At 45.9% G+C, this 17,029-nt stretch overlaps 2 protein-coding genes across 3 annotated transcripts in view; both read left to right on the forward strand.

Annotated features, from left to right (window-relative positions):
• Window positions 1-1,418, forward strand: TXNDC2 (thioredoxin domain containing 2; the record flags this gene model as incomplete). Its single annotated transcript, XM_082853720.1, has 2 exons — window positions 1-85; window positions 361-1,418. The coding sequence occupies 2 exons, from the start codon at window positions 1-3 to the stop codon at window positions 1,416-1,418; spliced, it is 1,143 nt and encodes a 380-aa protein (XP_082709846.1).
• Window positions 1,419-15,666: 14,248 nt separating this feature from the next.
• The window catches only part of VAPA (VAMP associated protein A), a 37,531-nt gene continuing 36,168 nt past the window's right edge, over window positions 15,667-17,029 (forward strand). For both annotated transcript variants that reach the window (XM_082853452.1, XM_082853451.1), the window contains exon 1: window positions 15,667-15,982. In XM_082853452.1, coding sequence (XP_082709578.1) covers window positions 15,904-15,982 — 79 coding nt within the window. In that variant the 5' untranslated portion in view covers window positions 15,667-15,903. The remainder of the gene's footprint in view (window positions 15,983-17,029) is intronic.

Raw genomic sequence — 17,029 nt, forward strand, 5'->3', positions numbered from 1 at the left:
ATGGAAAGTGATGAAGCTGGAGCCCCGGAAGAACCGGAAATGAGGCCAGTCAATCAGGCAGACATGAATGAAGGTGAGGCTACAGGTAAGGGGGAGGGAAGGGGGACCTATGCGCTAAGGGGGTTGGCTGCAGTGTCGCACTAAGCAGACAAAGTTGTAGTTAAACAAAAAACCTCCATGAAGATTACATGTAATCGCATGCTGCTTGGCCTTCTGCTGAATGTGATTATGCAAATGAATACATCTGTTATAAGACTACATTCACGAGCTCTGAGAATGACACCCGTCTTCCTTGGAGTAGATGATCAGAATTATTTTGTTTCTTCTTTGGCATTTTTATTTTTTTACCCTTTTCTTCAGAAAGTCCATCATTACAGGTTCTATCCAGCCATGTGACACTCCTGGTCCCAGCACACACCCGGGAGGCCTTTGTCCATGAGGTCAGCAACGTTCAACACACACCTGCGGAGCGGTCTGAAGTCCTACAGGCCATGGACACACTCCCACCTGAGCAGGGCAGTGACACCCTCAGCTCCCCAGCCCAAACTATCCCCCCCAAGCAGGCTGACACCCCCAATTCCCCAACCCAAACCGTTCTGCCCGATCAGGCTGACACCCTCAATTTCCCAGAAGAAACCATCCCACCAAAAGAGGGTGACATTCTCAATTTCCCAGCCAAAATCATTCCACCCAAGCAGGCTGACACCCCCAACTCCCCAGCCGAAATCATTTCACCAAAGCAGGGTGACACCCCCAGTTCCCCACTCAAAACCATCCTGTGCAAGCAGGCTGACATCCCCAATTCTTCAGAAAAAAATACCTCGCCCAAGCAGGGCAATACCCCCAATTTTCCAGCAAAATTCATTTTACCCGGGCAGGGCCACACCCACAAGCTCTCAGCCATTCTATCCAAGCTGTGTGACACCCTAAAGTTCTCAGCCAAAACCGTTCTGCCCAAGGAGGGTGATGCCCCCACGTCCTCAGCCGAAACCGTTCTGCCCAAGGAGGGTGACACCCCCAAGTCCTTAGAAGATACCATCCAGCCAATAGAAGGCAACCTGCAGTCAGCAGATGAAGCCATGGAGGTCCTGGAGGAGGACCTGGTGAAGGTGATCCTGAGCAAGGAAGACTTCGAGGTGGCGCTGAAGGAAGCTGCGGAGAGACTGGTGGCTGTGGACTTCTCGGCCATGTGGTGCAGGCCTTGCAGGTCAATCAAGCCCCTTTTCCGGTCCCTGTCCATGAAGCACAAGGATGTGGTGTTCCTGGAAGTGGACGCTGATGAGTGTGAGGGGCTGGCGAAAGACTGCAATATCGTTTGCGTCCCAACCTTTCAGTTTTATAAAAAAGAAGAAAAGGTGGGCGAATTTTCTGGTGCCCTTAAGGAAAAACTCGAGACATTCATTACAGCATTAAAGTGATCGTGTGTTCCAAAAGCATTAGGAACAGTCGGCTGTTCATAGCTTGTGATTTTTTATTTACAAAAAAAGATGAGGGGTAACAAAAGTGTGTGTCCAAGTGGCACCTGCATGTGCATCAGAAACAGTAGCTCAACCCTTTCCAAAAAGCAGTCAAAGCCCTAACGCCTATTGTGACTGTGTTCTTGTTGATGGGACAGTGTTGATATTAGAATTTCCTTTGGTGGAGATATTGGAAGTCCAGTTGTCCCCTATTTTTTAATCTTGATTTTTTTTTTCACTCACTCTTGAAAATTCAGCTCGTGTAATCCTAGTGGCAACGCTGGAAATTTAGACAGTTTTTCTGTAGAAGGACATGTTTTAATGATGAGTGGAAATTTCTGATGTTCACATACCTTTGGGATATCTGATAAGAAAGTAAAGAATTTGAAGGATTCACATATGTCTAACCTCCTTCATGTGCGGGAAGTGCTATGGAGGCCTCAGGAAATGTCACGGGCTCCACAAACATCTAGGGGATTCTTTGGTATCAGAGCTGAGACCAAGGCCATGTTTCCAGATTTCAAGTTCAGGCTTCTTTCTACTGATCCAGGCTCACAAAAAAGCTCAAAGCTTCTGGTTTTCTCAGACCAAGAGATTTATGGTTCAAGTTTAAATTAGTGTGATCCTTGGTGCCATTATGACATCAGCAACCCAGTAGCAGAGTTCCTGCTTTGTCATCCCGGTAACTGGGTTTCTGATACCTGTTCTCAGATGTCTCAGAGTGTGTGTGTGTATACACATATATATTGCACATATATGCATATATTTAATATATACAATTTGGTGAGTTTGGACATATGCATACACACGTGATACCATCACCACCATTGAGGTAATAAACCTACCCATCATCTGTTTCCACAACTTTCCCTGTGTGTCCCTTTCCTTGGTGTGTGTGTGTTAAGAACACTTTGCATGAGATCTACCCTCTTACCACATTTTAAGTGTACTATAGCATATTAACTACAGACACTATGCTGTCCAGCAAATCTCTAGAACGTATTCATCCTGGATAACTAATTTTATACCCACTGAACGACAACTCTGCATTTCCCCCCATTCCCTGTCAGCCACTGTCTTATCTTCTGCTGATCTAGAATGTTTTAAAGAATTTGAGGGTTTCCCTCGTGGCGCAGTGGTTGAGAGTCCGCCTGCCGATGCAGGGGACACGGGTTCGTGCCCCGGTCCGGGAGGATCCCGCATGCCGCGGAGCGGCTGGGCCCGTGAGCCATGGCCGCTGAGCCTGCGTGTCTGGAGCCTGTGCTCCGCAACGGGAGAGGCCCGCCTACCGCAAAAACAAAACAAAACAAAAGAAAACAAACAAAAAACTGATTCCAGTTGGGCAGCGCCAAACCGTTAATGGTTGGGGGGCTCAGCCGACAAGAGCTGGGCAAAGACTGACACGGAGAAGGTGGGGAAGCAAAGCAAGGAAACGGTTGGACTGCTGCAGCCTGAAGCCTGGTTGGCTGTGATCCTCAGGTTTCAATTTCTTACCCTTGAGGCATCTCAGGCTTTGGTTTTGGTTGGCGTGCAGAGGCCACCAAAGCCCTGGAGCCACTTCTGTCTAATGGGCTCCTTGTTTAGTTGCTTTAACAAGGGCTACAGGCCAGAGTCCTCCTGGAGCAGGCTGTGGGGTCTGGGTTACATGCCTCCTAAGGGTCTGGCTAGACGGAGGGCCTTCCTTCCCCCAGTCAATGCTTATAAGGCATATGGGGACCAGAAAAGCAGGACTCTGCTCTTCCAAATTCACTCAGAAATGAAAAATGGAAACAAGAGAATAAAAAGGTCCAAAGACGAAGAACAGGATGATCCCTATTTTATTTGAAAGTGGAATAAAAAGCATCAAGTGTTGTCATTGGCTCTCTCTGTGTGCATATTTTTTCTTTCATTCTATTTTTTTCCGCTTACTTATAATAGAAGAAAAACAAACAAACAATTAATAGAGTACTTTGGAGACCCCAGTTGCTTAGAAACTGCTGGGAAATACAAAATTTGGAAGGACAAAGCAAAGGGGAGTGAGCACGCTGGCCCAAGGTCACGGATGCTCTGGTGGAGTCTTTGAACGCTGAACTTAACCGCAGGTTCTGTGTTCCAGTTGTGCACTCTGGGCCTTCCCGGCTTTACAGGACAGATGGTCATAGAGACTAAATCAGTAGCAGTTCCTCCTTTGGAGATGAACTGCCTTGGTGATCTTGGGTGTCGTGGGGTAGGTGATATATTCGCTTTTTGGTGGCAAGTGACGGAAACCCAACTCAAACCTGCTCCAGCAAAAATGGAGGGAGTACTGGATCTTGAAAGTGGAGATTCTAGGGGGACAAACTGCTTCAGGTGGGTGTGAGTGTTCAAACAACAGCATCAGGACCTGATGTTCTCCACCTCTTGGCTCTGCTGCTCGTGTTGATTTTAGCATCACTTGCTTCGCTGGCTTGTGAACACAGATAAAAAGTGAGCCTGTTTCCTAATAAATCAAAGTCCCTGGGAAGACTTTGACTGTCTAGTCATATGCCAATCCCTGTACCATCCTGAGTACTTGGGGGAGACCTTGCAGGCCTGGGTCAGTGCCATGAAAGCATCAAAGCTAAGCAGGACCACGGGGGCAGGGGGAGGAGGGAAGAGGTGCTGGGCAGACTCGTGTGTCTGCTGCAGGGGATGGCGATGATGTTGGACACACTGCCTTGGACCAAGGGCTACACCAAGAATGTGGTCAGCGTCAATCAATTCCCAACCTGATAAGAAGATGCTGTGCACTTACCCAGTGCCTTTCAAACACCCCTTCTCATTTCATTGTAATCCAGTCTGATTTCCTTAAGTCTGTATCTATAGGACTTAGAAATCAATACACTCCGTGCCTTATTCAAATGACAAGTTATCTTACGGTAACACTTGAGTTTCGCCAAAGATGGCATACGGAATATGAATCCAAAGACAGCATGAAACACTTAGCAACTAGATACTCAGAAAGATGCAAAGGATATGAACAAGGTAAGACAGTTTTGGGGTCTAAGTGATGCTTTAGAAATTTATTTTTCTGTATGAGCAATTTGATTTCATAGTGGGGATCTATACAGACTGTTCCTTGGATTCTCAACACGTTTGTCTTTTTGAGGCAGAAATGTTCAAATAAATTATACTTAGCAAATATGGAAAAGATGTGGTATATTGTTGCTTAGAGAATTCCACTGTGATCTGGGGCAGGTTTTTAAGATCTTGCAAGGGAACTGTGAAATGGTACATTCTATGGAGATAGAAGTTAACTAAAAAACAAAATAAACCAAAAAGTACAAGGAGAAGATGGCTGCAAATTCTGAAATAATAGTGACTCTTTAATCAGGAGATCCTTCAACACCCATGGTAAAAAGTGTCAACCAGGGCAACAAGGACACACACTGGGATCAGCATAGCAGGGATCCAGGTAAAGCCTCACGGTTTAGGAAAATCAGGATTTTTTCAAATTCTAGAATGGAAAAAAATGATTGACGTGAATATGAAAAAATGGAAAGCGGTACACATGAAGTTAAGGTTGGTAAAAAGGCAGTGATTGAAACGGAAGAAGGTGAACTGTGAAAACTGAAAGAAAATGTGATCATTCTGTCGCCTATGGATAGGAAGTGTAGTGCTTTTATGCTCACATGTTGAGTCATCTTCTTTTAGGTTAAGATGGCGACTTCAAGCAAGAGTGAGACCTGGCGTGGGAAGCTCGGAGAGGAGCAGGGTCGTTCTGGCATTGAAGGTGTCTGTGGGCTTGATTGCTGCTTTCACTAAGCACCCCGGGGGGTCTCCGGCCTTTGGAGACCACTTACTGGTGGGGCTTGAGGAGGGTGGACAGAAGGGCTGCTTCTCTCTCCGTGCCCTATGGTCTTTGAAAGGCAAAGCTAAATGCAGGTCTAATGACTCATAGATCAATATCTTTCAGGGACATTAGGACAACTTGGAGGAAGTTACCAGTCAGCTAATGGTTCTCAGTGCAGAAATGTCAGAAGAGGCTAGCCGCCTCCCAGAGACGGCTTTAAAGAAGATTTCCTTTAAATCATGCCAGTTAACAAGGGCCAGCCTATAGTGTGTTGTCATGCTCTCACGGACAAACAAATGACTGGAACTGGAGCAGCCTCTCAGTGAAACGATTCAACATTAGTGGATTTGAGTGAGCTCCTCCCCGTGTCCATCCCCTTAAATAATTTGATCTCTCCCTCTGAGGGCGAAATCACTCGTATGATAAAGATGATTACTTTCAAATAATCTCTGCTTTTGCATCTGAGGTTTTTAAAAAAGCATTTACAAAGCCAAATTATAATCCCACTTTATTTTGGATTGCTACATTCATATATGTCTATAGATGTAAAAATGCTAAAATAAAATGGGTAGATGTATATGTGGCATACCAGCAGCCATTGTGTCTCCTCTTCAAGCCCCATCCATGGTACCGATTCTTTCCTTGTGTGCTTTAAAAAGAAAGGGGCCAAGATTTATTATGTGTGGTTCAGACACTAAACATGTTTATAGTTGATATTCAGGTTGAAGGCAGAAAGATGGGTGCATACGTCAGAAATGAGCTCTATTCAGAACTGACAGAGAAACTGTTTCGAATGAGGTGAATATTTGGAAACCACAGGCCGTCCTCTGGGAAAACTGTTTACAGGTACATGGAGTACCAAAAACTCCTCTGTTTCTAATTAAAATTAATAAATTGATTTCTAATTCTCAGGATTCTTCTCTACCTCATTGACTTGCTTAAATGTGAGATCTTGATAACCCTTGTTTATTCTCTTGGATGGAGATTCGATGCCTTTCCAACAATTCAAGTGAAACACAACCAAACGTCCCCTCTCCAGGAGGGAAGAGTTGAGCTGACCAGCAGGGGCATGGAGAGTTCCTGAAGGTCAAGGGCAAGCAGAGGTCTCTCATCTCAGGCAGCAGAGGATGCCAACAAGCTGAAAATGAAGCAGTGAAGATGAGACCCAAGAAACCTGGAGGGGACTGCAGAAGTTTCTGAAGCCATAAGGGTGATCTGTGGGTAAAAAAGTCAGAACCTGGTTACCGGACATGGGAACAAGATGCGCTCAGGGAAGATGACGGGGCAAGGGGTGGGAAGTGGAGGAGGTTGTCACCTGGGACAACCAGGGATGAGTGGGGCACAGGTATGGTGCAGAGGTGGGTCACCCTGAGTTCAAGGGCCGTAGTCAGGGTGGACAAGATCTTGGCATTTGAGTGCTGCCCTAGCTATTGCACTTACACTTATGATTTCTTAAGTAGGTCGTGGGGCTACACCAGAAATCTGAAACTGTATTGCTTATGAAAGTTTGAGAAACTGGATGGCTGTAACTAGATTATGTTTACCAATCTCACTCTAAATTAAGTAATAGGATGGGTGGCCAAAAAGTCCATCTGAAATACAAGATGTTTAATCCTGTAATGGGGTTTGCTGTCTTTGCTGTCCCTTGATTAAAGACAAAGCATAGTTTACATATATATATATATATATATATGTATGTGTGTATATATATATATATATATATGTATATTCTTTTCCATTATGGTTTACCACAGAATATCGAATATAGTTCCCTGTGCTATACAGTAGGACATTGTTATTTATCCATCGTATATATAATAGTTTGCATCTGCTAATCCCAAACTCCCAACCCTTCCCTCCCTCCCCTCCCCTCCCCCTTGGCAACAACACGTTTGTTCTCTATGTCTGAGAGTCTGTTTCTTAGATAAGTTCATTTGTGTCATATTTTAGATTCCACATATAAGTGATATCATATGGAGTTTGTCTTTCTCTGTCTGACTTACTTCATTTAGTATGATAATCTCTAGGTCCATCCATGTTGCTGCAAATGACATTATTTTATTCTTTTTTATGGCTGAGTAGTGTTCCATTGTATATATGTACCACATCTTCTTTATCCATTCGGAAAGATGACCTATAAGTGCTCATTAACACATTCATTGGAAGGCAAACAAGGCTATAGGAAAATAGGAGATTGCAAGGTGGTGTTTGAACAGAAGGCATTTCTGGGACTTCACCCTGGATGGGTGAAAGGGTACGTGCGGGAACAGAGGAGCAGTTAGCCGAGGGGAGCTGCCCCAATAAAAAGCCACGTTCCTGTGCTCAGTTCAGAATCCACTGGTGGAAGAGATGGCTAAGTCCCCAGGAGGAAGGAAAGAAACACTGCGATTCCCTCAGGACTGCCCAGAGGGACCTCTGGCCATTGACTCGGGTCACTATACAATGCGGAGAAGGAGGTACCCAGACTTTCCTAGGGTTGTTGGGCCAGTCTCAGCTGACATGGATACCGGAGATCTGAAATGCCACCTGTGTGTGCCCCTCAGCCTTTCCTCACCTCAGAGTCCTGGCTTAAGGGTGCCTTACAGTTGGCCCCTTATGGCCACACATCCACCTGACAGTCATTTTCCTGGGCCATGAGTGTGTAACTGTCATCGCATAGTTTCATGAAAGAGAATGTACAATCAGGGACAAAGCATCCTTTACTACACTGCTAACATGCAGTAATTTATATGTAAATATAAATTCTGGAATTTATGTACTCATTTCCACGATTACTAGGTCGTCTGGGCAGGCACAGTCTAATTACACCTTAATGTATTTCTTCTGAAACTGAACCAAACTAGTAAGATGCATGCGTGATAAACCACACATTATCCAGGCTGTACTTTATACAGAACTACAGAAACTTAAAGGATGAGTCATTCACGTTAAAATCCATAGCTCGCATCTGAATTGTGATTTCATTTCCATTCTTTAGCTTGACAGTCCTTCAAAATTCATGATTCTCTTGATCTTCGGCCAGATTAAAAATAGGAATAAGTATATCCCGTTGGCCACGTGTTCGTTTTATTTGTCTGAGCTTGTCAAATCACCTGGGCCAGGACAAAGGGGAAGAAGCATCCTGGCTGACGGCTCAGCCTGCTTGCTGACTCTCGCTTGTCCTGAAGGTGAAACCGGCCAGAGCAGGGGATGGAGGCTGCAGTGGAGCCTGGATGTGTGTGTCACGTGTCTTTGCCAGCAGGCTCCAGCCCTGGGGGTCAGTCACTTAAAGGGAGGTGGGGGGAAGTAAATAGCGTGTGAAAAAGATAAGCCATGCATGTGTGTTTTCAAGGGTTCCAGTAGTTTTTTAAAATCACATCTGTAAGGAAGTAAAATCTTGTGAACCACTGAGGCTAGGATAAATTAAATTCCTCAGAGCCTTTTTTAAAAAATGGAAATATAGTTGATTTACAATGTTAATTTCTGTTGTACAGCAAAGTGATTCAGTTATACATATATATACATTCTTTTTTAAAATATTTTTTTCCATTATGGTATATCATAGAATATTGAATATAGCTCCCTGTGCTATAGAGTAGGATCATGTTTATCCATTCTATATATAATAGTTTGCATCTGTCTCAGAGCCTTTTAATTCCAAAGAGATCCTCCATCTGAGGAAGCAGCTCAGTGAGTGTCCATGATATAGCCATGTAATTGCATTGGACTAAAATTAAATCTACGTACTTGGCTTCAACTGCTAATAAACCTATAACAAATAGACAATGGCTAGAGCCATGGTACCAAGTAAAATGCTAAGGACATTTACAGTGTTGGATGCTTCCTCTATCACGCTGTGCTATGAACTTGGTGTACATGTTTCATGGTACAAACTCTCCAGGTGAGAGAGTCCATGGGGGTCAGTGGGGTCCGGCCATACCTCCACACTGACTTGAATGAACCGTGACTCTAGGGTCCCCACCCACCTCGCAGGTGCTCCGGTTGTGGTGAGTGAACACATCACATCCATGTTTAGAATGAACTTTTCAGGTTCCTGATTGGTGACTGCTCAGGCCCCGCTAGGCTGGGTTTGTACTTAATCCTGGGGTCACCCAGCCTTCATTCGGGCTACAGGCATAAACCACTCCTTGAGGACTACAGGTCCTTATTTATATCTGCATTAAAAGGTGACCCCCCCAAATGCATTCATATTCCTATTTTTTAATCTCATGACTAGGAACTTAATATGCTGATGAGATATAGTCCAGACTTAGGCAACAGCACAAAGTTCAACAGGAGAACTAAAGAGAATTCCTTTGGGAGTAACTCTGCCAGATTGTGCTATTGAGTCTCCAGTGGTGACAGTTCAATTTTTTTTGATTTATTATTTTCTTTAGATAAAGTTATGATTCTAGTTATCCCAAGCTATATAACCTCTAAAAAGGGAGCCAAAAATGGACATTCATGCCTGCCTAAGAATGAGCAATTATGAAGTTAATAACAGCAATGGTGACATTTACTGGGCACTTACGAGTGCCAGGTATTGTGCTCAACCATTTACAAGTATCACCTCATTTAATTTTCACAACAACCCTGGGAGGTAACTAGTTGTTTATCCCCTTAGAAGTGAAAGGCCAGGAATTGAACCCAGATTGGAGTGAGCCTAAGCTCAGATCCCCAATATTGTTTAAAATGGCCAGGAAAAGTGAGGTAAAAAGAGCCCTTGAGACAGCAGACAACCAGAACACTGTTACAGATGGAAATGATTAACCATGTGTGCTAAACAAAACCAATACTTTTATTCTTTTATTTTATTGGGGTAAAATATGCCTAACACGAAAATTACCATTTTAACCATTTTTGAGTGCACAGTTCGGTGGCATTAAGTACATTCACATTGCTGTGCCACCGTCACCATCATCACCTTCAGAACTTTCTTCACCTTCTCAAATGAAACCCTGCACCCATTAAACGCTAACTCCCCCTCCCCCTCCCCCAGCCCCTGGCCACCACCATCCTACTTTCTGTCTCTATGAATTTGACTACTTTAGGTCCCTCATATATTACAGTAAATGGAATCATACAGTATTTGCTTTTTTTTTTTTTTTTTCTTTTTTGGCCACACGGCTTGTGGGATCTTAGTTTTCCGACCAGGGATAGAACCCCGGCCCTCGGCAGTGAAAGCACCGCGTCCTAACCACTGGACTGCCAGGGATTCCCAAGAATCATACAGTATTTGTTCTTTTGTGTCTGGCCTCTTTCACTTAGCATAATGTCTTCAAGATTCATTTGCATTGTAGCATGTGTTAGAATTTCCTTTTCAAAGCTGAGTAATATTCTGTTGTATGTGTATACCATATTTTGCTTATCCATGCTTCCAACTTTTTTGTTCTTAAGAAAAAACAAAAACGCTTTAGGAAAATAAATGAAACGTTCTAGTAGAAAATCTTAGAAAGGTAAGTGTGTGTGTGTGTGTGTGTGTGTGTGTGTTTACCTGGCCATAAAAAAATGCCATGATCTTGAAGTTGTCAGATATATTTGAAGCACTTCCTAGCTCTCCCAGAGTTCATTTTTTTCAGCTCCTACTCGTAACGCACGTCACGCATTGGATGATGCTTGCTTAAGTCCATTTAGACCAGTACTGAATCAAGTATTGAAATTCTTCACTACTGAAATCAAGTATTGGTTTCCTTTGTGTCTGCCCGAGCCTGTGAGATAGAGCACTTTGTCCCAAACAAGACATCAAGTAACAGTTGGAATAAATGAATACAAAGAAACCAAGGCTCATTATTTTCAGAAAACCCTAGAAAACTCTCTTTTGTTTATGAAGTATCTCATTAAGAAGATAACATTTGGTTGTGGATTTAAATGTCCAACGACTTATATAAACGTATGGCTGATATTTCAAAGGGGATATCAGATTGTGGGATCTATCATACAACAATCATTTAGTAAAAGCTTACTATTTGCCGAGCACCATGCTGAACACTTTGTACTCATGAGCAATATTAAATAGCAGTTGGACTGTTGCCATTTTATAGATAAGGTCATGAGTTTAATTGCATAACAGGGCAAAAAGTGATGAAGCCTGGATTCCAGTCTGCTGATGAGCAAATTTGTGCTCTCCACCCAGTGTCTACTCCAGGTTTTGATAGGTTCAGAGACTAGAAGGGGTCAGATAAGGTCAGATGTGGATTTATTGCTCATAGGCATCCTTGGATTTCTTCTTGGTTGGTTTCCTTTAGGAATAACTGTATTTGTGGGAGAAAACACATTATTAACTGCAGAGAATCTGGTGCTTTACAGGTGCTCTGATCTTTGTACTCTAGAGAAAGAAAATGGAATAAGCAGGAGGAGAAGGTACATTCAATGAACAAGGATGGATTTAGGAAAGTGTACAATTTTTGAGACCAAAACTATTGACCCAAACAATCCAAGGATACTTATACATGCCCCTCCTTCAGTTGCTGGTGAGGCTACAGGAGATGGACACTCTCATAAGTTCCTGATGGAAGTGGGAACGGCTGCAACCCTTTGGATAAAATGTGTGCAATATATATCGAAATAGGAAATAGCCTTGATCTAGTGGTCCCATCACTGGGCATCTCCCTGCAGAAATAAAAGCATCCTATGATAAGGATGCGTGTATAAGGACGTTTATTGCAGTGCTGTTTGTTGTGATAAAAGTCTAGATCAATTTACACGTTCATCAATAAGGGAACAAATGGTACCATAGTAGGGTAATCTAATCTATGGATTCAGCTATTAAAAGACTGAGTTAGATCTTTGCCAATTGACCTGATATCCATAATATACTGTCAGGTGAATAAAGCAACTGCATACGGTTTTACATATTTTACAAGAATTCTTATGAAGAAACGCAAAACCCAAATAGCTATGTTTTCGTAACTATGGATAAAGTTCAGGAGTGGTACACAACCCAGGCAGTTAGCATTGGTCACTCCAAGTGGAGTGAAAATTGGGAGGTATAGGAGGAAACTTTTTATTCATATGCCTTTGGGTTGTGTCACTTGTTACAATAATCACACATTGCTTTTACAGAATAACAGATTAATTGAGAAAACATTCTTCAAATGATTTTTCATAAACAAAGATTATTCCTCTTATAGTTTTAACTGCTTTACATAGTCACACAAAGAAAAAGTCCCGGGATAAGTTTTTTTCTAACTCTTCTTCCAGCCTTGATTTTATCTGGTGAAGCTTCCACCTGCCTGCTCTTGGAATCTCTATTTCTCAGGGAAGTCTGACAAATATGCTACAACAAGCACCCCCATCGTACCACACTTCCATGAGCACTGCATCCCTGTCATGCTTCCCGACCTCCTGCATGTTTCAGGTGGTTGTCACTCTCTACCAATCTATATGTTTTAGAAAGAGCCCATGGTGTGCAGTGACTGTGTTTCGTTCCCGTTGTAGCCCCAGCGTCCCCCTTTGACTCCGTGGGGTGGATGGCTTCCTGTCCTCACCTTACAGGACCGCTGAGCAGATTGCTACACCACTGACCTCCTTCTTGGTCCGCTCCTGGCTTCCCTGACGCTTCCTTCTCCGCAGCCCTCTATTATCACAGGCAGGAAGCAATGCAGCAGGGGGAATTAGGTGCTTACACGGTCTGGGGAGGGGAGGAGGGACGGGCTTTCCAGGAATGACTCCCAGGGCCAGCCCGAGCCGCTCCACAGGGCAGCTGCTCCCTCCCATGCTGCACGCCCTACCTCTGACCCAGGGATCTGGAAGCTGCACTCAAGCAGGAGCCGCTGCTCCTGCTGACCCTGAAACAACTTACCGCCTCTGGATACAGGAAGTTAGTGACTGGGTGCTGGAACGCTGCTGCAGAAAGCTTCCAGGTTCCCGGCTGCCTCGGCAGAAAACAGACAGGGGAAGAAAGCCGGCCTCCGTCTCACTTTTAAATGTCCCAGGAGTGTAACTCACTGGTCGAACTTATTCCAAGAACAGAATCCTACTTGCAAAGGAGCTATTTCACGTTTGTCTCTCTTGCTTGGATGTAAGCCTGTAAGGGCAGAGACCATGTTTACTGGCTCACCACTGAATCACCCATCACATGCCAGGCACAGCAATCATTTAACATTTAACAATGATAAGGTAACAGTGCTGGAACGAGGCACTATTCTAAGCTCTTTGTGTGTATTAACTCATTTAATTCTCACAACAAACCTCGGTTGTAGGTTTCGTTATCCTTCCAAATTTACAAATGTACAACAGGCACAGAGAGGTGAAGTAAGTTGCTATGACCACATAGCAGAAAATGGTGCTTGAACCCAGCCTGTACTCTGTATCCTTCTGCCTGAATGTCTGCTGAAGGTACGCTCATTTAAATGCTTACTGAGTTGAATTACGCAGAGGATTGATCATAAACAAATTCGTAATTATAGACCACCTCTAGAGTAAAGGTTAACATATTTAACTATGGAGAAGAAGGTAGTTGTACTTTGTTACCATTTGTACTGGAGATTGGTGGGTTTTTTAAATTATTATTATTATTGCCAAACGCATAAGAGATAATCTGTGCAAAGGTGAAAATTATTCATGATTCAAGTAGGCTGAAGTAATATTCAAGGACTTCATACCTCTTAGACTCATGAAAACTTGGGAGTTAGAGAGTATATGCTTGAGTATATTTTTTGCTAATAACTTATTAAGGGATCTTTACGTAGCCACATTAATCAATGTAAAAAGAGCAATGAACATTGGGCCCCTGTTTCTCCATTCCAAACAATAGATATCAGTTACATTTAAAATTGTTGCCTTAATGACTTTTGGGTGTCATTTTTCGTGGCTTTGGGAAGAGCAAAAATGCAGAGTAGAAAATTGTGCGACTTCCCTCCCCCACCTTCCTCCCCCCTCTATTTACTGACATAAGACGCTCTCACCTGTGTTTTCATTTCCATATTTAACAACAAAAGTAACACTTGCTAACTGTTATAAGGTTGTCCTGAGTAGCTGTGTTGTTTGTAAAGTTCTTGGAACTGTTAGAAGAAAGGTATTAATACCAAAGCACAAACCACTTAAATAGTGCACTATTGAATGAGGGTATGCTGTGCTCTAAAATAGTAATAGGCGAATTATTCCAAGCTCCCATCCTCCGAGGTCTTCCATTGCTCTCCTTTGGCACAGTCTGGTACGAATGCTAGGTTGGCTGTTCTGGAGAGCTATTCCCGGCTGGGGTCCGATGGCTGGACTGCTGTGAGAACGTAGACTTTGTGCCCGCGTCTAGGCCATGGTTCCATTTGTCTCATTTGTTTTCTAGACCCACTGGGCTGCTCCTTCATGGCAGCAGCATCAATTTGTCCTTTGTTTCGTGGTGCTTCCTAGGGATTTGAATTTGAGCAGCACTGTAACGGTTTATTTACGGCACATTCATTTTTTTCACGTTCTTGTCCCCTATTACCCTGGCAATCCGTTAAAGATTGGTCAGCAACTTTGCTGTTGGGATTTTTCTCCTTCGACTCAGTTTACTACAGGCTACCGTAAATGCTGCAGCTGGAATTCGTTGCCAACATGTGAACGTGACACTGTTTTGGTTTGGGCTTATCACTATCAGTCAAAACTGAAGAACAGATACGGCAACAAACGTTGTAGATTTTGACTTTTATTTCCAGTTTGATAACGTGTGCCTCGTCAGATCCCCAACTACGCGTCTGCTGCTTAAAGGAGGCGTGTTTCCTCTTCGGCTTTTGCATTACTGGAGACAATTCAGGAAGGAGGAGAGCTTGGACTGGAGAGCCATAGAATTTAGTTCTGCCGACGGAGGGATGGGTAGAATTAGGGAGCACGCTGACAGATCCACGCATGTTTTCCACAAGGCATCTTCTATATTTCTAATCAGGTGAACCTCGGGTCAGTCTCCAGAAGCTGTTTTTCTTTTTTAGCGCAAACGAGACACCCGCTGGGAACCAAAATGAGTGTTGGCGCGCCCCACCTCAGTCGACCCTTCTCCTTCCCGCCCGCTCACAGCCGGTACTACAACTCCCAGCAAGCACCGCGCAGCACCACAGGGGACCAGCTCCGGCGGAGGCCCCGCCCCACGCGGAGCATGCTGGGAGTTGTAGTCAACAAAGCCTGACCGCTCCTCCTGCTATTAGGCATTCCCGCTTGGGAGATGGTAATTCGCTGCCGTAGCGGGTTCTCCAGTCTCGCAACCCTAACTACGGCTAAACGGGACCGAGGATTGCGCCTTTTCGCCCGCCGTGCGCGCCGCATCCGTGCCCCAGAGCTGAGCTCCGCCCCGTCGACACCCGCTCCCTTGACAGCTAGGCTGGGCTCGGAGCGCGGCGGGCCGGGGGTGCGCAGGCGCAGCAGCCGGCCGCGCGGGGCGGTAAGGAGGGCGGGCCGGGCGCGAGGCCTCGCAGCAGCCGGGGCGCGCACGTAGGCACGCAGAGGCGTCACGTGGGGCGCCGAGGATCGCAGTGCGCGTGGCCGCGGCGGCTGGTGTGGGGTTGAGTCAGTTGTGAGACCCGGAGCTGCGGACGGGCGGGCGGCCCAGCGAGCCGGCGACAGAGCGGCGGGCGTGGGGTTCGGGAGCCGAGCGCTGGCCCCGCGTCAAGTCGGGCCGAGCCGCGCCGCAGCCGCCGCCGCCGCCGCCGCCCCCCGCCCGCAGCCAGCGACCCGCCGCGGGCGCGCCCCCGCTCTGCGCTGTCTCCGATGGCGTCCGCCTCCGGGGCCATGGCGAAGCATGAGCAGATCCTGGTCCTCGACCCGCCCACAGACCTCAAGTTTAAAGGTGGGCAGGGGCGGCCGGCGGGAGGGGCGGACGGGCGGGCGGGAGGTGGCGGCCGCGCCCGGTGGGCCCCCTCCCCCGCCGCCCGCGCTCGGCCCCGCCCGCGGGGGTGCGCGCTCCCTTGCCTCCTCCCGCCCGGCGCGCCCGCCGCCATGTTGCGGCGCGCGGCCGCCTCGCTGCGGCGGCGGCCTCGTCCTTGGCCCGCGGGCCGGGGCGGGGTCCGGACGTGGGCGGCGGGGCGGGTGGGGGTGTGTGTGGGGGGTGGGGCGGGCGGCCGGGCGCGGGCCGGGCTCTGCGTCAGCGGGGACAGGCGGCCGGACGTCCTCCGCGCTGGGCGACACCTGCGCCGGGGCGACACCTGCACGTGGACTCCGGGGGCTGCTGGGCCCGAGGGAGCGCCTCGGGCGGGTTTCTCCTGGGGATGCTGAGGGCGTGCGGGGAGCCTGCGGGGAAGCGGGTTCCGTCCCAGCTCTCGTCACGGGGAGACCGAATCCGATTGCTTGTGCAGGAGTCTGTATGTTGTCCTTAATTCAGGGACTGTGCAGAGCACGGAGCCTGTGAGATGCGTGGCCGCTCTAGTGCTTAAATCAAATCCTTCGTTGTAGTCCAAGGTTGAGTCCGAAAAGAAAACAGATTGTTTTCCATAGGAAACGCTTTAAATAAGTTTAGGAGTTTTAAAATGTTGTATTCCGACGTTATGAGAGGAGTTTTGTATAAAGCCTTCATTTTGGGAGCTCTAGTGCGTTTCCGAATTTCTTTGAATGGAAATGTCAGTGAGCTGCTTGTTAGGTAAAGATTTGGTTTTAAGACAACTCCATGAAATATTAATATTTTGAGAGGCGCTAAGTGCATTTTATTGTAGCAAGTTTATGTGCGCGGCATGATTTTACATAGTTTTAGGCGAAAGGAAAAAAAAACTTTTGGGGAATCATGAATATGATGATTTAGATAATACCTAACTCAAATAGCTATTATCTTAGGGTGGAGGAATTTAATGTAAACCTTTATGGTGTGTGGTTCTTCCGAGAATTTTAGTATTTTGCTTTTATT

Source organism: Leucopleurus acutus, assembly GCF_964270905.1.
Source record: "Leucopleurus acutus genome assembly, chromosome: 13".
In the NCBI taxonomy this organism is placed as follows: Eukaryota; Metazoa; Chordata; class Mammalia; order Artiodactyla; family Delphinidae; genus Leucopleurus; species Leucopleurus acutus.